Source organism: Polypterus senegalus, chromosome 2, assembly GCF_016835505.1.
Source record: "Polypterus senegalus isolate Bchr_013 chromosome 2, ASM1683550v1, whole genome shotgun sequence".
NCBI classification, from domain to species: Eukaryota; Metazoa; Chordata; class Cladistia; order Polypteriformes; family Polypteridae; genus Polypterus; species Polypterus senegalus.
Genome location: NC_053155.1, coordinates 206,988,014 through 207,010,363, shown reverse-complemented (window position 1 = coordinate 207,010,363; position 22,350 = coordinate 206,988,014). Strand labels below are relative to the sequence as shown.

Below are 22,350 nucleotides of genomic sequence, written 5' to 3'. Positions count from 1 at the left end.
TGGGCAACTTTAAGATTTACAGCATCTGCATTTCAATTCTTGTCTAAAAATGATAAAAAAAACACATTGCTACTAGCAAGTATAATTACCTAACCAATCTAAATAAATGGAGGTCTGTTCTCTTTCTGACTCTTAGCAAGGCCTGTGCAGATAGTCTAAAATGCATGTTGTGTGAATTTTTAAATAATTTGCATTTTCTTCCATAATACTCATTTTCAGAACAACTTAAAAACCTTAAAAATCTCATTGGTTTATTGTGCTATTAAAAAGCTGGTATTAATAGCTAAATCTTTTTTAAGGTTAACAGCTTAAATCAAATAAAGATCTTATTCCTGACTGTGCAAATCTCTCATAACCTCTTTAACTGTTTCCATTTGTGTTCACAGGTAGCATGAAGAAGCACTGGCTTATAATTGGTCTTTAAGAAAGGAAATAAGCATATAACCAGAGTGTAAGCTGATAGGATTTGTCCAGAAGACATAAACAACACAAAGATATGAATTAATTTTAAAATATTTAAATATTAATAAATAATCCCAGCTATTAGCATATACGGTTTACTATATGTATGGGAATGAGGGAGGTATGTTTGTAGGTTAGTTAAGGTGAATTTTAACATTGAAAAACTTTCTGTGGGATGTAGGGATCAGCTTAAATTTATTATAAAGTATATTTTTGGTATTGGTAATGAGCCCATACCCCAAAAGAGGATAAATGTTGGCTTAACAGTAACAGAAACCTGAAACTGAAAGTTAAGGTTTTCTGTAAGGCCAGAATAATATTTTACTGCACATTTTGTTCCAATTTTGTAAGTTTTTTGGGTAAGGCACGAGTTTATACTTAAGAACACAAACTTACTAGAAATATTGCACAACATCAGGATTTCAAAAGCCTTAACAGTTAAAAATAGATCCATAAAAAATTCATTTTCTAATCATTACAAGGAACAGATTTCAAATGTAAAAAGAAAATGTTCTTATGAAAGATTTGGCTAAGCTGTGGATAAAAGTTTAACTGACTGTCAACTGAAATACATGGCATACCTTATAACCAAGTAACATAACCTGAATTATGATGGTTAAAATGTTAAAATCATTATCTCACCATAGCATAAAAAAACAAATTAGGCCTTTTGGATTATCCATCCATCCATCCATCCATTATCCAACCTGGTATGTCCTAACTACAGGGTCACGGGGGTCTGTTTTTTTGGATTATTCAAAGGCAAATATTAGGGTCATAATCTAAATACAAGAAAACAGGGGTATACAAAAAGTGGTCAAGAGAGTGTGCACCTCCCTTACGCTGGGTACTGGAATGACAAATTTGCAGATTTTGACCTTGGCCTAGATTGATATACCACAGGTTTGTCCTTACATGGCTATTCAGATAGTCATGAGAGTTTTCCAGTCCAGTCCACGTATGTTTTTTGGAAAGGTTACAACTGTATATCTCATGGTATCTTATGGGAGGTGCTACAATAGTATGAGGAGCCAGGGCTAATGCTACGTGCCAAACAGTTCCCTGATTATTCAGTTAAAGCCGTTTTCAGATTTTCTCATCAAGTTTTATCTGCTTAAAATGTGCATGGATCTCTGTAAAGAATGCATCTCATCTCCTCTCTTGTATGCATTTTTCAAATATTGTTGATTTTAAAGAACTTATTAAAATTAATAAATTACATATCAGTAAAAATACAGTGCAATAACTTATTCAAATGAGATCAGGTATGATTTCAATGGAGAGGATATAAAGATACAATAAAGACTTTATGTGTGACCCACCTACTGTACTATTACTACTCTAGGTTGTCTGGCTGGCTAAACTCAGGAAGAATCCTGGCGGTTCTAAACTTCTTCCGTTTCACACTTATTAAAGCCACTGTGCTACTGAGAACACTCAGAGGTTTAGAAATTGTTTCATACCCTTGCCCTAATCTATACTTCACTCCAGTTTGATCATGGAGGTCTACTGAGAGTTCCTTTAACTTGGTGTTTGTCCTGACATGCTATGGGAATTGTAGAAGCTTGCATACACAGGTATGTGCTTTTCTAAACTGTGTCCAGACAATTCAGTTTGCTACAGGTGGACTCCAGTCAAGTATTAGACACATCAAGGATAGTTAAAGCAAACAGGATGCACCTGACCACAATTTGGAGCGTCACAGCAATCCTTTCTGAAAAGATGTTTTCACTTTTTTATTATGGGTTATTGAGAGTAGATTGATAGGCAGCATTTATTAAGTTAAAATGAAATCTACAACACAATAAAATGTTCAGAAAGTGCATGGGTCTGAATCTACTGTAAATCCCACATGTTAGTAAGGTAAGATGCAGCACTAATCAATCAGTCACAAATAATAGAGTATCTCTGTTCTGATGGTGAAAAATAACAGGGCTACTTTAAACAGTGCTTACTTGTGTCCTTGAAGCTCAATGGCTGTCCCCTTTCGGCCTCCGATGTCCCACATGATGATGGAATGGTCAGAGCTACCTGAGAACAGGACTCTCTGGACTGAATCCCAGCAGAGTGCTGTAACACTACCTGGAAAGAGACAAATAGATTAGATTACATTAAATCCTGAACAAAAAGGGTAAAAATCACAGCAGCAATTATACAACACAGAGAAACAAATCAGAAGTTATAAAATGTAGACATAGCATAACATTCAGGTGCATTCTGGGATTTAGTTAACTGTTTTGAAAGTTGTAGCATTTTAAATATTTGTTTGCTTTATAAAAGAGGCAGCTGTTACATGTTTTTATTGAATATTTTTTCCTCTGAGTCATATTCAAAAATAATTGATAATGTAATTACATGTATTAGTAAAGTTTTTTATTTTACAATATCTTGTATTTAAAAGCCAAGCTTACATTAGCTTGTAGCAGTTAAAATAGCTTTCATGGACACCAGATTCCAACTCAAGTTATGTTAAAATGTTATTGATTTATGTGCTATTATTATGTTGTTTGTTGTGGTGGATCTTTCACTAACTGCATTTCATATTTCTTAAACCCATATTTTTTAAATAATACCTTGATAAAGAGTTAAAATCTACAGTATGTTGAAGTCTGTGGCTGCAGTGGTATTGACCATTGTCACACACGTGCGCATGGGAGGCAGCTAAAGGGCTTGAGTGAAGGTGGTTCTGAGGCATGCCGGGATGTGGCAGAGTGCACTGACTCTTTTTCTCCCTTTTCTGTAGGCCATTCCTGGGAGATTCCACCTGGCTCTCTTGACGTCGCTTCCGGGACCGAGCCAATGGAAGTAGACCTTACCGGCCCCGGCCCCTGTGATGTCACATCCAGGCTCGAACCAATGATTGACAAACATGGGCCCGATCCTTATGATTTCACTTCCTGTCTTCCCCTTTAAAAGCCTACCCTTTTCCCGTTTTCCCTCAGTCTTGTTCTGGACTCAGTAGTATGCACTTCAGTGCTGATTAATGGATAAAAACGACTTTTGCAGCTGGGATACCATATTATACGGGTGGCTGCCCCAAACCATTATCTGTTTATGTCTCGTTTTTGTGACACCATTATGAATAAATCATCACTGTGGAACATTTTCTGTAAGTGAAAAATTGACACTGAAATATATTAAAATGTACAGATACAGCAGTCATAAGGTTGTTTTATTGTATCATAAAATATTGTCACACACGTGCGAGTAGGAGGCAGCTGAAGGGCTTAGAGACTACTACTAATACATCCGCTCAGGGGGCGGCGGGGTGCACTAACTCTCTTTCTAAATCTCCTGCAGACCTTTCCCGGGGAAATTCAGCCAGAAGCCAGTGCCTCAGCTCGGGACACATCACTTCTGGTCCCGACCCTGAGGACGAAATCACTTCCTGTCCCGGCCCCGAGGATGACATCACTTTCTCCGGACTTCCTATAAAGCCTCACTCCCTTCCTCTGGAATTCAGTTCTGTTTTGGACTCTGACTTGTAACCATTCCTTGCTTTGAATAGCCTTACTTTGTTTTGCAGCCAGGAACATATTATACGGGTGGCTGCCCCAAACCTTTGTGATGTCTGGTGTCTCTTCTTGTCACAATATGAATAGTTTTATTTACTGTATGAATAGGTGCCCACTGAATGCTTTCCTCTTTAATTAATTTCTAGGTAAGTTACAAGTAAATCACATTTTGGTTTCCTTACTTAAAGTTTTCTTGGATGTTTTTGAGGATTATTTAACTTACCTGGTACAAGTTCAGGCAGCATAAAAAATGAGGTGGGGGTGGTGCTGGAATGTCCACAATTTGCTGATGTGTCAGCAAGTTTCTTGCCGTGCATGCAACTCATTTAGTATTTCAGTAACTTCTATCTGATATACGTCATCATCATCCTCATCATCTTTTTACTGTACTTATCCTGATGAGGGCTGCAATAGCACCTGATACCCCTTTTTGTTTTTTCACGTAGAGTAACTAAGCCTTCCTATTGGATGCCTTTTCTGGTGTGTTTCATGCATTCTGGTTTTGTTCATCAAGAATATTGTAAGTCTCTCTCTAACCATGGACACTGCCAACAAAACTACAAATCTGCATGACTTAATATTCTGTGCTATGTAGTCCTCCTGGTGTAGACTTGTGGCCATCCCTTTTAATGTTATGCTTTTTCTTACCTGTATGTCCTTTAAATGTGGTAACAAGGCTGCAACTTTCCTGTTCAAGTTTCATAATGGTGACTTGGCCAGAGTGGTCCCCTACAAAAGCATGCCGCGTCTCTACATCAAATCTGGGAGCATCAGTCAAGTACTTTAACTCAAAACATGTTCTTGTTAGTTATAAAGTCTGTGATTTGAAATTAAATTTATTGGACACTTGTTTATATCATATAAGCAATTTTGAAAGGATACTGCAGACAAGACACCCAGGAAGTAGTCCGATATCCTCCTAACCGTTGACTGCTTTCTGAACAGTGCCAGGTAAAGTTTTTATCCAGTCCAGTGCTTAGCACCCACTCCATCTCTAGCACGAATAGAACAACAGTCACTCGATTTTGGTGAGCTGTAAAAAAACACAATAGAAAGGTACTAGAAAAATATAAATGGTAATGCTTTTGGTGTAAATTGTAATAAAATAATGCAAGGGTTCACAAAGTCAGTTCTACAGTACAGCGGAGAGAGAGTAACTTCTTCAAGAGGTTATTGTTTAACCATCTTTGAATTATGTAATGGAGCAGGGAAATATACTTGGTACCTTAGAATTGATACTTGAAAACTCATAAATGTCCAATTATTTTGATATAAATGTGGAAATATACTTGTATATTTTCACCTGATATCAAAAATGAATAATATTATGGCTTATTAAATTACACTATTTACTCATGCATTCTGATTTTATTCATTTTAAAACAAAAAGTTTAACTCTCATATCATCACAGGAACTTCATCTTTTGTTGTGCTTATTCACAATATGATAACATGATTTGAGGAAAAGAAAGTCAAAATATTTTTTTTTCATATATTTTAACTCAGATGGTAAAATTGTAATCATCCTGCTTGATCTTTGGAATATCTATTACTAGATGCATGTGATCTTCAGGACAAAAAACAAACTAGAGACTAAATAGCAGTTGTGACAGATAGAGGGTGCTATTGCTCCCTTGAACCCCTGTCCAAGACTGCAGGCACCAAGTAAAAGTCCAAATGTTGACTTTATTAACGCAGCACAGTGCACAAAGCACCCTCTCCTCCACAATTCTCATTCAATTACTCAAATTCAAGATACAATAAACTCTCCACCACTCCCAGACGTGTTGCCTTCTTACCACCCAGCTCAGCTCAACGCTCTGGTGTCTCTCTCAGTCTTTTATAGTCCTTGTCCCGGAACTGTTTTGCCGTCTCTGTCCACGTGACTAGGAACACTTCCGGGTCAGATAAAAATCCTTTTTCTTTACCCCGGAAACACGTCATTCCCCTTGTCCATATGTACTTCTGGGGCGTAGGTAAAATAGTCACTGCTCCCTCCCTGCAGTGCCTTCTAGTGGCTCCCATGGTATCCAGCAGGGCTGTAAAGGAAAACTCCAAAGTCCATAATTCCCTGCTGGCATTCGGGGCCCCTCCATGCTGCAGGGAGGGCCCCACCTGGCGGCGTGGGGATATTGGCCGGGATGAATGGCCGGTCATCTATCACAGTTTTAATATATTTGTGAACTTGGAGAAGCACCAGCTAACTCTTAAGAATTACCCAGTGCAGAGGACTCCCACTGGCTTTCATAAGACACTGGTAATAACATTTCTTAGCCATATCGCTGGCATATGAATTCTATTAATCTTTGTCTTGAGAAAATACCTCCAGATAGACAATATTTTTAGTGAAAACTTCAAGCCTTGCCCTCCGTTGCTGAGGTGTTTCACTTTGTTGAGCTGTGCCGTTTGCTTCGTTTCAACGTTGTCTCTTCATCAGTGTCATTAGCACAACGTTGTTGCTGCGCATTGCCGTTTGCTGCACACATACTTTTCGTAGTGAGAAGCGAGCTGCATGTAAGCGCCTAAAAAAATTCAAAACTGCATGCATGTGCCATCTACTGGCTGTGGTTAAACATGAGCAGAGTAAACAGCTCCATACACATACAGGGTCTTTCATTTATATATGTCTAATTTTTTGCAAATTTCAGAAAGTCCCTAGGAGAGCTGAGGGTTCTTTGAATGGGTAAAAAGAAACAGAAATACATTAGCATTTACTGTGGATAGATAGCTTTTTTTAAAGGAGCACTAATGAAAGGTTTCATGTTAACAAACAACAATGATCATCTTGTAAGCCATGATTCTCATATATGGTATCAACCATAAAACGTGTTCTTTGAAAACTATTTTCCTAATCATAATTCCTTATTGACAAATATTTTATAGCATACAATAGAATAATCCTTCATCCATCCCTCCATATTCTGAAACTGCTCAATCCATTTTAGGTTTAAAGGAGCTTATGTCTATTCTGGCTGCACTAGATATAAGACACGCCCCAACTCTGGACAGAGTTACCATACATCACATCGGGCCACTTAGAATCTCCAGGAAACCCAATACCATTAGAAGAAAACATGACAACTAAAAGGAAAACACTCTGATACATGGGAGATCACTTCAGCCCAATCACACAGTTAGTGACAGAGGAAGAATTCAAACCCAGTCTCATGGATGTGTTAAACAACAGAGCTAACCACTGTACCATCAAAAAAGATAAATGTCACTTTTCTTATCCGTCAAACTATACTATAGGTGGAGGCACTATGCATTATATAAAACATTATTTTTTATGTTGGTCAGTAGTTTTTTTAACCCTTGCTTCCTGTTGTAAATGCTTTATCTTTCAAAATAACGCAAGTAGTTATATGAGTCATGGCTAATAAGAACATACTTTATTTAAAAGGGCTTTTTCTTTTACATTTTGATGTTTTTATGCACAATATGTTCCTTTCAGTAGTTCTTAATCCTAAAATAAAGTTAGAGATTCAGTTTTTACATATTGGCCTTATTGATATACTGAACTTCCATGCAAAAAATATTTACACAGTTAAACATAATTATAAATTATTTTTAATAAGCCAATATCATAGAGCAGGCACTGAACACTGTTAAAAAGTCATTTTTTCTTGTGTTTTAAAAAAATACTTGTGAAGATACAAAACTTAAGAATGTCATTTTGTTTTGCATCTCAGACTTTTAAGAGAGGCTTTGTCAAACTGTGTCAAACCTGCCATCCTCATTTCCATATTTACATACAACTTTCACAATTCACTGATGTACTTGTGCCTTCACAAATGTATTTACAGCTCTTTGAATATAAAAATGCCTTAGGAGTGTCACACATGTATTTGTAAATATGTGAATCCTTCTTTAATGAATTAATTGTAGAAAGTATTTCTAAATTACGTGTATTTTACTTGTGAAACTCCTTAACCCTTTCTTTTTTTAATACATTTCTAATTTGTGGGGGTATCTTAATGTAACATTCATGGTTTCATGACCAGAAAAGCTAAATAGAACCATTACATTAATCTGAATTACAGTTGGGATATCAGGTTTTTATTTATTTTTTAATTAGAATAAAATAGTAACAAAAATGCCAATTCATTATTATATAAATATTCAGATTATTTACCTGGGTGGAATCTGGGAGATTCAAGCAATTTTAATTTCACAAGTATTCTTGTCTACTTACATTTTCAAATATGTCGGTTTTAGCCCAGTCAATGGAAGGATAACCTTAGAGGAAATCTTTCCAATTATACATAAAAGTATAGCATGAAATATCTGGTCCATCAAAACATAAGTGGGGAATGTCAATCTTAAATGATTTGTGCCTTGTAACATTGTGTTTAAAATGTGATGCCCCTATTTGATATAAAGGAAGATGCAGTGAAAGCTTGCTTTTGAAAAATGCTTAAATCTTACAAGGTGAAGACAAGGATTTTGTTGATTTTAATCTTGAATTAAACCTGAGTTATTATAGGTTACAATGTATCTTCAGATCTTATGCAAAATTAGATTAGTAAATAACTGTCAAGTCAAGTCAAGTTGGGAAGTATGCACTGGTACAGTGCATTGCCACACCCACTACATGGCAAAACAACTCAGGATCCTGAATGGCAACCCCCCAGGCAGATATGCGGTCCAATCCTACCCTCTGGAAATGACCCTGTACCTGCCGCAGCCAGGTGTTACGTGGGCGACCCCTTGGCCTGGTCCAGCCTCTTGGATCCCCAACAATGATGATCTTATGAGCCGGATCACGCTCGGGGTGATAAAATAACTGTGTAGATAATTAAATCAATACAGATCAACATTGTCAAAATTCAGCATTAAGACAGGCAGCACACTGAATAGTTTTGTAATCTCAAATGATGTGGGCCTCGGTTTGATTCCAAGATGAAATGCTTTGTTTGTAGAGTTTAGGTGCTGTTCTTATCTTTGCATAACTTAAGAGTCAACAGATGCACTCGGCAATTCTTTAAGCAACTCTGAGCCATTTTTGTCATTTCCATCAAAACTCTGAGTTAAGAGAAGACAGCAAACATAAAATTTATCACTCCGATAGTAAGAGTTCTCTGGCTCAAGATATGCTAAAACAGAAGTTGTAATATAATCTGCTAAGAAGACAGCAAAATATTTATCCATTATAGGGTCACTATTATGCATACCAAGTATTGTGCTGCTAAAGTACAAAATGAGTAGAGCAGATACAGTAGGCGTAGATTATGGAAGGAGGATGCAGGACACTTAGACAACAATACTTTAGTTATGTGCTTTTGTTTCACATCTATTGTCAGCTGTCTGTGGACCAGGAAATGCAAGCAATACAAGGTTCAATCCAACCACAAGTTTAAAGCGTAGAATCTATCTTCCTCTTTCTCACCAGGCAAAATTGCAAGTGGATTGGTATGGAGACTTGCACAAACAGTTCTAAAACTGTTTATTCTTTAAGTAGAATGTATAGGGCAGGGAGTTGTCTAGTGTGTATAGCACTGAACCACGTTTATGCCAGATGAGTCACTGCAACTATTCACTCAGTGGGTGATCTTCATTGAATTACTAAACTTGCCAGTACTGCCAATTTAGAAACATCAAAAATGTGCTGTACATCTGTAATGTATACGTCCAACTGGGTAAAAGCATGGGTTGTAACCTACAGTGGGATGCAAAATTTTGGGCAACCTTGTTAATAGTCATTATTTTCCTGTATAAATCGTTGGTTGTTACGATAAAAAATGTCAGTTAAATATATCATATAGGAGACACACACAGTGATATTTGAGAATTGAAATGAAGTTTATTGGATTTACAGAAAGTGTGCAATAATTGTTCAAACAAAATCAGGCGGGTGCATAAATTTGGGCACCACAAAAAAGAAATGAAATCCAATATTTAGTAGATCCGCCTTTTGCAGAAATTACAGCCTCTAAACGCTTCCTGTAGGTTCCAATGAGAGTCTGGATTGTGGTTGAAGGTATTTTGGACCATTCCTCTTTACAAAACATCTCTAGTTCATTCAGGTTTGATGGCTTCCGAGCATGGACAGCTCTCTTTAACTCACACCACGGATTTTCAATTAAATCAATCAATATTCAGGTCTGGGGACTGAGATGGCCATTCCAGAACGTTGTATTTGTTCCTCTGCATGAATGCCTTAGTGGATTTTGAGCAGTGTTTCGGGTCGTTGTCTTGTTGAAAGATCCAGCCCCGGCGCAGCTTCAGCTTTGTCACTGATTCCTGGACATTGGTCTCCAGAATCTGCTGATACTGAGTGGAATCCATGCGTCCTTCAACTTTGACAAGATTCCCAGTCCCTGCACTGGCCACACAGCCCTACAGCATGATGGAACCACCACCATATTTTACTGTAGGTAGCAGGTGTTTTTCTTGAAATGCTGTGTTCTTTTTCCTTCATGCATAACGCCCATTGTTATGCCCAAATAACTCAATTTTAGTTTCATCACTCCACAGCACCTTATTCCAAAATGAAGCTGGCTTGTCCAAATGTGCTTGAGCATACATCAAGCGGCTCTGTTTGTGCTCTGGGTGGAGAAAAGGCTTCCTCTGCATCACTCTCGCATACAGCATCTCCTTGTGTAAAGTGCGAATGGTTGAGCGATGCACAGTGACTCCATCTGCTGCAAGATGATGTTGTAGGTCTTTGGTGCTGGTCTGTGGGTTGACTCTGACTGTTCTCACCATTCGTCGCTTCTGTCTATCCGAAATCTTTCTTGGTCTGCCACTTCGAGCCTTAACTTGAACTGAGCCTGTGGTTTTCCATTTCCTCAATATGTTCCTAACTGTGGAAACAGACAGCTTTCTGTATCCTTCCCCTAAACCATGATGGTGAACAATCTTTGTCTTCAGGTCATTTGAGAGTTGTTTTGTGATCCCCATGTTGCTACTCTTCAGAGAAAATTAAAGGAGGAGGGAAACTTACAATTGACCCCCTTAAATACTCTTTCTCATTATAGGATTCACCTGTGTATGTAGGTCAGGGGTCACTGAGCTTACCAAGCCAATTTGAGTTCCAATAATTAGTTCTAAAAGTTTTGGAACCAACAAACTGACAATGGTGCCCAAATTTATGCACCTGCCTGATTTTGTTTGAACAATTATTGCACACTTTCTGTAAATCCAATAAACTTCACTTCACTTCTCAAATATCACTGTGTGTGTGTCTCCTATATGATATATTTAACTGACATTTTTTATCGTAACAACTAACGATTTATACAGGAAAATAATGACTATTAACAAGGTTGCCCAAACTTTTGCATCCCACTGTATAAGTAATATGTATAGACTATTCATTTGGAATAGCCAAATTTATTATAAAAACCACCGCTAAACTTCAAAACTATAAAAAAGTATGATTGACTGACAGGAATGCAAACATTCAATTTTTCTTCTTTAAACTGAGTAGAGTATATCATGTGAGGTTGCTCAGCTCAAGGATGATCATGATAGTTGATGGTTCTCTCTTAATAATAATTCCCAGTTTTAACTAAACTCCTTAGTTTCGTTTTGATTTTTTCTTAATCCTCCAATCAGCTGCAGAATTCAGTAAAAGCTTGCAATGTGAAGGAGTGTTGTGACACAGTGGTCCAGGTGGCTACATATGCTCTTTTGCTAGGTCTTTAATAACCAAATAAACCGGATTTCTAAACTGCTGGTCAATTTCCAATGAACAGGCTTGCGAGCAGGTCCTCTTTAGGCTAATTTAAAAATTGAGTCTTTTTCCATTGATTTCTCAGTTTTAAAAGCTATTTAGAAAACACTCATGTCAGGTACAAGAGCCACAACAAAATTATCTGAAAGCAAATTATTGAATAAAACTGTGGCTTTCTAAAATTTTAAACCACAAACAATGAAAGTATTTAGATTCTTCAGACTGAGCCCAGAAAGCAGTAAGATAAATTATGCTGGTTCAATAAGCATCACAAATTAGATATACTAACAACCTGTAGAACTCCATGTACTGAGTTAAATATTACTTGTATAAACAAATACAGTAGGAATATATATAGGCTACTGTATATATTTTGTGCTCATAAAAATGACATTAATTATTTTACGCCTCTTGATTCACTGTTACAAGGAAGCCTCCACATACAGTGGCATGCAAAAGTTTGGGCCCCCTTGCTTATAATGTCTGCTACTGTGAATAGTTAAGTGAGCAGAAGATGACGTGATCACCAAAAGGGATAAAGGTTAAAGATGACATATTTCTTTAATATTATAAGCAAAATTATTATTTTTTTGTCTATCATTCACAGGTACAAAATGATAAAAAAAAATTACAAGGGCCTTAGGCAAATGTTTCAGCACTCGACATTCTCAGTTCTTCGTAACACTCCCTTTGGCAAGTACCACAGCTTGTAAATGCTTTTTGTAGCCAGCTAAGTGTCTTTCAGTTCTTACTTGGGGTATTTTCACCCATTCGTCCTTACAAAAGGGCTTCTAATTCTGCAAGATTCTTGAGCCGTCTTGCATGCACTGCTCTTTTGAGATCTATCCACAGATTGTCAACGATGTTTAGGTCGGTGGACTATGAGGGCCATGGCAAAACCATCATCTTGTGCCTCTTGAGGTATTCCATCATAGATTTTGAGGTGTGTTTCTGATTGTTGTCTTGGGACTCATCCTCTTTTTAACTTCAACTTTTTGGCATATGGTGTGATGTTTGCTTCCAGAATTTGCTGGTGTTTATTTGAATCCATTCTTTCCTCTAGCACAGACATGTTCCCTGTACCACTGGCTGCACCACAAACCAAAAGCGTGACTGATCCACCTCCACACTTAATAGTTGGAGAGGTGCTCTTTTTCTGGAATTACAGCACTCTTTTTTTCTTAAAACATACCTTTGCACATGGTGTGACTTTATCAGTCTACAGGACTTGTTTCCAAAATGCATCATTATAGGCTTATTTAGATGCTCATTTACAAACTTAAGGCACTGAATTTTGTGGCTAGGATGCAGAAAAGGTTTTCTTCTGCGGATTCTACCATGAAGGTCATATTTGTTCAGGCATCACTGCCCATTAGAACAGTGCACCACCACTCCAGACTCTGCTAAATCTGCCTGAAGGTCTTTTGTAGTCAAATGTGGGCTTTTATTTGCCTCTATAGCAATTCAACGAGCAGGTCTTTCAGAAAGTTTTCTTGGTCTTCTTGACCTCTACCATTCCTGTTAACGGCCATATCTTAATGACATTATGAACTGAGGAAATGGCTACCTGAAAATGCTTTGCTGCCTTCTTGCAGCTTTCTCCTGCTTTGTGGACATTAATTACTTTATTTTCAGAGTGCTAGGTGGCTACTTAGAGGAGCCCATGGCTGCTGGTTGTTAGGACAAGGTTTGAGGAGTCAGAGATTTTATACAACTTTGCAATTTGCATCACCTGGGGTTTCATTACAATGACTGTGAACAATCCATATCCCTAATGAGCAATAATTAAGATTTGAGACCTTAGGAAAAGTTATCTGAGACCTCAGATATCTTGGGGTACCCATAATTGTGCATGGTGCTCCTTTCCCTTTTTCACTGTACAACTGTACAAAACATAAACAATACAACAATACCCTAATCTTGCATAAAATGCTGAAAAAAGGGTCCTCTTTAACAGTATGCCTTTTGGTGATCAGTTCATCTTATGTTAACTATTCACAGTAAGAGACATGTTAAGTAAAGATGCCCAAACTTTTCTATGTCACTCTCTGACTGATATACCATTTGGCTCACCTTGATGTGCAGGTTTTTTATGTTTTTTGGGGTTCCCCCTTATTTTTGACCCTCAAGACCTTAATAACCTTTATTTTCAGGCCCAGTTTTATTCTACACTTTGTACAAGAATTTTCACCCCTATGAAAATAGTAAGCCAATAGATGTCTTCAGTAAAAATGATCAGAAGGACTTGAAACTGTGCATGCTGCATCAGTCGACCCCAGGGGTTAACCCTTTAGTGGGATATTAGGAGTCAAAACTTTGAAAAAAATGGGTATCAGTAATATAGTATGTGTAGTGCTGTTTTATGATATTTCAAGGTCACTGATCCCAAATGTAATATTTTTGATATTTGTTTTTTTTATTGGTGGTCTTTGTCCTCTATGAGCCACTCCCAGAAGGTTAAAAATAACAAATTTCAAACATAAGCACATGGGTAACATTTTACACTATTTCAAGGTCTGAGATTATGAATATGATGTTAGTTTGAATTTTGATCAGAAAGAGGTGAAATGAAAGGATATTTCCTGTTTTGAGATCCTCTTTGCTTAAGTTGCTCTTACCTTGGTAACTTCTGGCTTGAGTCATTTTATTATAGTCATCAGATAGAACAAATTCCTGAAAAGAAATGCAAAATATAAATAAAATAATTAAAAATGATGTTTGGATAGGCATCATGGTATTGTGCAAAATGCATTTCCTTCAGAGTGGTGAAACTGCAGGCTTATTGATTGGCTACATTAAATAACACCAAGGCTAGCCAATGAATGTATACAATCCAGTTAGCGATGGTCTATTTATTGATACAGGTAAAGGTGACTAATTGAGTAAAACAAGTTAAATAATTTGATTATGAGATGGCAACTTAAAGTACATAAGAATATTAAAAAACATTTTCAGCAGATCAAGGTTTGTCATTTCCTCCTCACCCAAAGTTTTTAAAGTAGTGCCAAGTTTAGAACTGAATGTCCCCAAGCTGCTTCTTTTTAATAAAGAACATGAATTTTTGTTCCAGGAATGTACAAATACTTCACTACATTTACACTAAATTTACTTGCCAGAATTCACCATTAACCAGGTTCTGTCACTGCCCTGGTGTTCTTTTTGAAAAACAGTTTTAAAATAACACTAATATTGACTCTACCATGTCCTTCCTACTTTTGAGTAATCATGTCTTTTCTTAGCCCTTGTGCTTAAAATAGAAAGGCTCATCATCAATCTTTCCTCTTAGATCATACCTCACACTCAAGGAATCTATCAGCACCTCTCACGACTCTCAAGGACAAAAAGGTATTTGTTCTACTGTACAATGGCCCTGTCAAAGCCCTCATCTCAGTCTGATTGAGAATCTTTGTCACTATGTAAAAGTGGCAGAGCACAGGCGTCATTCAACTAACCAGAGCAAATCTCCCTGAAACAATGGGCCAAGAGTCTGTACATATTTGTAAAGAACTGTTCTTACTCTGTATTTTTAATTTATTTTTGTTCATTGTTGTGTTAATTTAAATGTTATAAATTAAATAAATTAAACATGACTTGTTATGTATATGTTCCTCATCTATGGTGATTTTTTAAAATCTAGTGTATCTATTAATCCACCTACAGTAGTATATAATGTTTCCTTAAAACTTAACTAACATTTTAATTTACTGATCCTAGATGGACTACACTATAAACGTCCTTGCATCATAACATGTTACTTTCTGTACTTATGCTACAATAATTCTACACTTAGCAGCAAAATGTTTCCTAGATCACCGATTTTAATATTTTGATCACTAGCCTCTCATGAGTTAACTCGTCAAAAAACTGCTGGAAGTCAAGGTACATAATATACGGTATTTACCTCCACAATCTAATGTATTTCTTTCTTACTAGCAGAACACAGTCTTCCCTCATTCATATAAACTAGTTTATAAAAAGTTATCCAGAATAAGTTCAGGGCCAGAACTTTAAAAGACTACCTTGGTCCACAGACCTGTGACATTGGAGGTGGGAGTAAGATTTAGACAAGGGCTAAGGTGGTGCAAGGAAAGAAGGCAAGAGGGAGAGTAGAATAGCAAAAGTATTCAGTGGGTATGTGGACTAGGCACTCCACCGGGAAGAGAGTCACTTATTTGGCTATATAGTCCCTGAGGCCCAGATGTGTTTGTTATTTTACCCTTTTATATTTTATTTATTCCTGCTGTCATTACTTACACTGTTTAAATAATTTTCTTTTTTGGTATAATAGTGCTGTCTTCTATGTTATTGTTTGTTGACGTGAATGCTCAGTGCAGCAAACAATTTATAATCACCAGCTTCTCTGAGCAGTCTTTGTTAAATGTTTTTTGTCTTGCCAGTTTTCTTGCATTTAGCCTTTTAACCCTGCTAGCAACTTTAGAAAATGCTGAATAAGCTCATTTATTATTTTGTTTGCATATTGTAGTTTACCTTTGCTATTTTTAGCTCTTCCTTAGTTGTTCTCTTATGGCTAAAACCACATAACACAAACTGCAAAATTTCACCTTAAGCTGTGTTTTGGTTATTTATATTTTCTATTTTAACTGTTTTGTCTTAAATGCAGGTTAAGCTCTGCAATGTTTTCCTGAATTAATTTCTCCCCTTCAGCATTTAGTGTTTTTAGCAGTTGGATACAATTAACATTAGAATCCCTGAAGCCTACGAAAAAAGTCATAATGCTGGGCCACCTTAAATTCCTTTGCACCTCCACATCAGCGTCTTTGTTTTCCAAATGTGTCAATCAGCACAAGCAGCCTGCTATCTCATCCCCCACTGGTTGTGAGGTGCCTGGAGTTGTATAGGGTAAATTATATATTGTTATTTGGAATACGTACATTTTATGTGTGTTCCGTGTCTACGACAATCTGGGTAAATATAGGATGACAGGAAATGCAATGCAAGAAATGTTGAACACATCACTAAAACAGGAACTTTTTTATGTTATGGTAATAACTGATAGAGTGTTGATGTGAAGTGTATAATGTGTAAAGACTGGTCAAAATATCAAATAAATACTATCACAAAAGGTATAACAAAACAAGTGCACCTTTATTCAAGCGTATAACACAAAAAAAAAACCCAAATTATTCAATTTACATGTTGCTGTCAATATTAAAAACCGAAGCCCACTTATCAATCACATGGCTGGGTTAGAAGTAAGGATGGCTGCTTCTAAATCAAGAGGTTGCAGGTTCAATCCCAGGCCTTCCCTGCATTTTCTGTTTTGACTAGTGAGCTGCTATTATTATTACTATTAGTATAATAAAAACATACATTGGATTTGAGTCATATTTTCCTTTCTTTTGAATTTTTAATGTCATACTCCAGTACCTTTAGTGTATTATACATGCCATAGTTCATATTGTTTTTTTTTAATCAAAGTAAATACCATATTTAGTTTTCAAATTAATATTTAATTTTCTTCCAGGCACTGTGTAGGGAGAAACCTTTTACAGAATGTCTGTATTTTTTCTTTTCCATTGTGTTTTTTAACTTTCAGTAACTAGTTTTTATAAATTTTAGGATTAGCTATGATCTGGCTTGGCACAGAAAGTAGCCAATACAAGTTGTATTAATGGATGCTTTCATCACAAACCCCCACATCAGCTTGTCTAAACTGCCTCTTTGACAAGATGCATACTTGGATCTAATCACAGGAAGAAAAAAAAATATTATACATCTGCAAGACCTGAAAATGGTAGAGACACTGACAAATTAAAAGTGGAGTGTATGAAATATTTCCATAATGTGCTGCTAGTACTGTGATTCTGAGCTCCTAAATAGTTCCATTTTACCTTACCACAGAAGCTGTTCATTTGAAGATGGAGAGAGTAAAGTGACAAAGTGATAAGTGAATAAAAGCAAGGCTGAAAGCATTCAGAACTGGCCTATCATTCACTGTAATGGGCAATGTTCACTTTCTTTCAAATTAAATAGATGAACTGTGAACTCTCACAGTGAGCCACAATACTTTTATGGATTACGAAAGAGCTGGTTTAAACCTGAAATTCCTGACAATATGTTATTACTGGATGAATTTCATCTAATTACAGCCAGAGTGGAAAAGGGGCAACAGGGTGTCTGATCATCTCTGTGAATAAGGAATTGAAAGAAAGGGACCATATTACAGTTAAATCTAAAATTTGCAATCCAGACAATTAAATATTGACTGAAGGAACTTTTTATATAATCTACCTGAGAAGATAAGTTGCATCATTCTGATTAATGTTTATATTCCTCCGTCTCCCAAAAGAGATGCAGCAACAGAAATAATTAACTCTGCTACTAGCACATTAATGCCAAACTGACCACATTCTTATCTGTCATACACCCACCTCTTATAAGGCAACCCTATGCCACTAGGATAGTGAGGAAGTGAACCCTGGAGGCTGAAATGGCTCTGAATGATTGTTTGTAAATGACAGACTGGGAAATGATGTGTAAGTCACATGAGAATGAAACCAAGGAACTTGGTCACTGCATCACCGACTACATTAACTTCTGTGTTGAAATCAGTGCACACATTTCCAAACAAGCAGCCCAGGATTACTAAGGAGCTAAAAAGTCTACTGAATGATAAGAAAACAGCTTTCAAATCTGGTATCAAATGGGCTCTCAAAGGTGTACAGAGAGTTGTAAAGAAAAAAAGAGTGAAAGGAAGGAATCTTGCAAAGATAAAATAGAAAATAAATACAGTTGCATGAAAGACTTTCATAAAAGACAGCATAATTACCGAACTCAAGCGATCCAGGGCTAAGGTGTTGAAACAGAAATTGGACAAGGCTAATGCCCCAGTCCCCTCACAGTATTGCTACAGCTTCGACAATGCCGTGTATGTTTTTTAAACCTACCCCTTAAACTAGCATGGCCAGTGATGAGTACACATTTGACCATCACTATGAGCTGTTCATGACTGCTAACCAAGTGAGGAGTTCTCTTGTGAAAGACCATTTGGACCCACTGCTGTTAATGAGAGAAGTGCAGGGATGTGCAGGTGAATGAGCCTATGGTGTCCTGGATAATGGACAAACTGCAGTTTGTGAGGCTAAAGAATTGTGTCTGTGATGTGGATGTAAGCAACACTGGAACACCATATGGAACTGTCCTGTCACCTTTTCTGTTCATCATGTAAACCTTGGACTTGAAATATAACACCATGTCATTTCACTTGCAGACATTCTCAGTTGTATCTATGCTAATAGAAGGTATTGAAGAGGTGGGGTGAATCCGAGTATTAAGACTCAAGTGGAGAACTTTGCTTCTTAGTGCAAAAAGAAGTGTCTGTAAGCTCAACATTAGGAAAACCAACTGGTTATTGACGGAGAAGGTGGCATGCCTGCACAAGAGTTCAAGCAAGGAGAAAATGCTTTCGAAGTGGTTTACCATCCATTTTAATGGGAAATGTTTGATTGCTATCAAATAAGATGGGTGAACTGTCTGCAGTTATAGCGGAGCACAGTGCATACAAGCACAGTGACATTTTGTGCTTCATGGAGAGCTGGCTTAAACCTAATATACCTGACACTGTTTTAATGCCAGATGGATTTCATCTTATTCAAGCAAACAGAAACCCCATGCTTTGTAGAAAAAAAAAAGACAGGAAGGGGACTAGTCATCTGTATAAATAAGAAAGGATGCAGAAAGTAGCATATTACAGTCAAAACTACAGCTTGTAATTCAAACATTGAAATTCTGGCTGTTGGAATCCATCCACATTATTTACCCAGGGAGATAAATGACATCATCCTTATTAATGTTTATATTCCTCCCTGAGGACCTAGCAACAAAGATGCTTCATTCTGTTACTTGCACTTTAATGATGACTCATTCCGACCCTGCAGTTATAATATATGGTGACTTCAACCATGTGACCTTGGGAACAAATAATGTCAAATTTCTATCAGTTTGTGACCCTTTACACAAGAGGAAATAACAAGCTGGACCTGCTGTATTCAAATGTTAAAGATGCCTTTAAGTGTAATCAACTTTCTCCTCTAGACAAATCTGACCACAACTTGATTCATCTTATTCCCAGCAGCAAGCCTGTCATTGGGTGGCAACTTGTTACTGCCAGAATTGTGATGAAGTAGAGCCCGCAGGCCGAAATAACTCTGATTGACTGCTTCCAAATGATAGACTGGCTGGGAAATAATGTGTGAGTCAAAAGAAGACAATATTGAGAACTCTGTCACTTCATCACAGACTATATGAATTTTTGTGTTGACACTGTGCTGCCCATAAAGACAGTATGTTGCTTTCCAAAAAAGTCATGGATTACTAAGGAATTAAGAAGGTCTCTTGAATGAGATAAAGAGAGCATTCAAATCCGGTAACAGGATCTGAAGGATGTAGAGTGTGTGTTAAAGAAAAAGCTGAGTGAAGGAAAGGAAGCTTACAAAGCTAAAATAGAAAACAAACTTGCTAAGAATAAAATGAAGGATGTCTGAAATGGGCTGGGTACTGGACTCAAGCAATCAAGGGATCACGTGCTAAAAGCAGATGTAGACAAAGCTAATGCCCTGAACCAATTTTTAAATTTTCCCTCCCACTTCCACCTTCTTCTGATGACTGGTCTCCTCACACCATCCCTACTACATCAACAACTCCTACCACATCAACTGGAATGACTAGTGATAAGTCCACCTCTGACTACCAGTTTGGACTATCCATAACTGAAGACCAAGTAAGGAAACAACTGAGGAAGCTACACACAGGAAAAGCTGCGGTTACCAGATGGAGTCAGTCCTTGAGTTCTTTATGCCTGTGCTGATCAACTTTGTTGTGTCCTCTATCACCTGTTCAGTCTGCCCCATAGCTTCAGAAACTGCCACTGCTGTGGAAAACATCCTGCATTGTTTCTGTTCCAAAGAAGGCCGGCGGCTCTTCACCTAATGATATAGACCAGTCGCACTTGCATCTCACATCATGAAGACCTTTGAGAGACTGGTCTATATGTGTCATCTTGTGGTAGACCACCTGGACCCATTGCAGGTTGCCTATTAGACAAAGATTGGAGTAGTGAATGCAATTATCTATCTGCTCCACAATGCTTATTCCCACCTGGAGAAAGCTGGCAGCACTGTGAGGATTATGTTTTTTGCTTCTTTTATGTTTCTCCAGCACCTTCAATACCTTCTAGCCATTCATGTTAATGGGTAAACTCAGAGATATGAAGATGGATAAGCTTATGGTGTCATGGATAATAGACTATCTTTTGGGCAGGCCACAGTTTGTGAGATCCAAGGACTATGGTTCTGATACGAATGTGTGCAACACTGAAGCTCCTGATGGAATAGTCCTGTCTCCATTTCTCTATACTATGTACACTTCAGACTATAAATATAACACCACGTCATGTCACCTGCAGAAATTCTCAGATGATTCTGCACTTATGGGGTTTACTGTTAAAGGGAATGAGACAGAGTACAGGAATCAGGCGGAAAAATTTATTTCTTGGTGCAAAGAGTTTTGTCTACATCAGTAAAGCCAAGGAATCCGTTTTTGACTTTTGCCACACCAAAGAAACTCTATGTCCGGTCACCGTTCAAGGATTGAATGTTGAGGTGGTGCACTCCTACAAGTACTTTGGGATCCACATTAATGATAGGTTAGTCTGGTCTCAGAACACAGAGGAACTATATAAGGAAGAGTAGAGCAGGCTCTTTTTCCCTTAGGAGACTGTGTTCCTTTAATATGAGAAGTGACATCCTTCACATCCTAAACTCTGTGATGGCCAGTGTGATTTTCAATTCTGTGGTGTGCTAGGCAGGTAATATTACCTCAAGAGAGGCCTGCAAAGTCAACAATCTAATTAAAAGGGCCAAGCTTGATTATAGAATGCACTCTGGACCCCTTGGAGGTAGTAGCAAAGGAGGGAATTAAAATAAAACTGAGTGCCATTCTGAACAATGCTGCACATCCTCTCTCTGACATAGCAACACTGAGGACTTTCAGCCAACAAATTATTCAGCAGAAGTGTGTCATGAAACGCCACTGGGGCTCCTTTATACCAACAGCAGTACATCTGCATAATGCCTAAATGTGAGTGTGACAGCCATGTCAGAATTTTTCTTTGTTTTGATGTTTTCCTTTTATTCCAGTGTGTGTTCAGACTGAGGTCTGTGTGTATATTTATTTATTTACTTACGTATCTACCTATTTATGTATTTATTTAAGAGCTTCTGTAAAAAGCCAAAATTTGCCCCAGGGAGAAATAAAGTTCGTTCTATCAATCCATCCAACCATCCAGACAGTGCTATTTTCTAAGCTGTGGTGTGCTGGCTGGTAACATCACTTCAAGAGAGGACCACCGAATCAACAAGTAAGAACACAAGCTCAGCTATGGGACACACTCACCACTCGCTGGAGGTAGTAGTGGAGGAGACAAAATAGAGTGCCATTATAAACATCACTGCACGTCCTCTCTGTAACACAATCATTGATTACTTTTAGCCAGTTGTGTGTCAGGAAACACTACTAGGGCTCCTTTATACCTATGGAAATGCATCTTTATAATGTGTTGCTGTGACTGCTCTCTTATTTTAAGTCAGATCTGAAGTTTTTTTTATTCTTCTCTTTTGTAATTATTGTGGGTTGTTAGAATATTTCTATATGTATTGATCTTCTGTAAAGCTAAAT

General features: G+C 37.4%; 1 protein-coding gene across 1 annotated transcript in view; it reads right to left on the bottom strand.

Moving 5' to 3' along the window:
- wdfy2 (WD repeat and FYVE domain containing 2) overlaps window positions 1-22,350 on the bottom strand; it is a 95,923-nt gene that overhangs the window by 47,855 nt on the left and 25,718 nt on the right. Inside the window, exons 4-7 of the mRNA XM_039745223.1 lie at window positions 14,274-14,328; window positions 4,860-5,010; window positions 4,626-4,738; window positions 2,418-2,544 (exon numbers count right to left, since the gene is read on the bottom strand). Of these exons, the coding sequence (XP_039601157.1) occupies window positions 2,418-2,544; window positions 4,626-4,738; window positions 4,860-5,010; window positions 14,274-14,328 (446 nt within the window). The remainder of the gene's footprint in view (window positions 1-2,417; window positions 2,545-4,625; window positions 4,739-4,859; window positions 5,011-14,273; window positions 14,329-22,350) is intronic.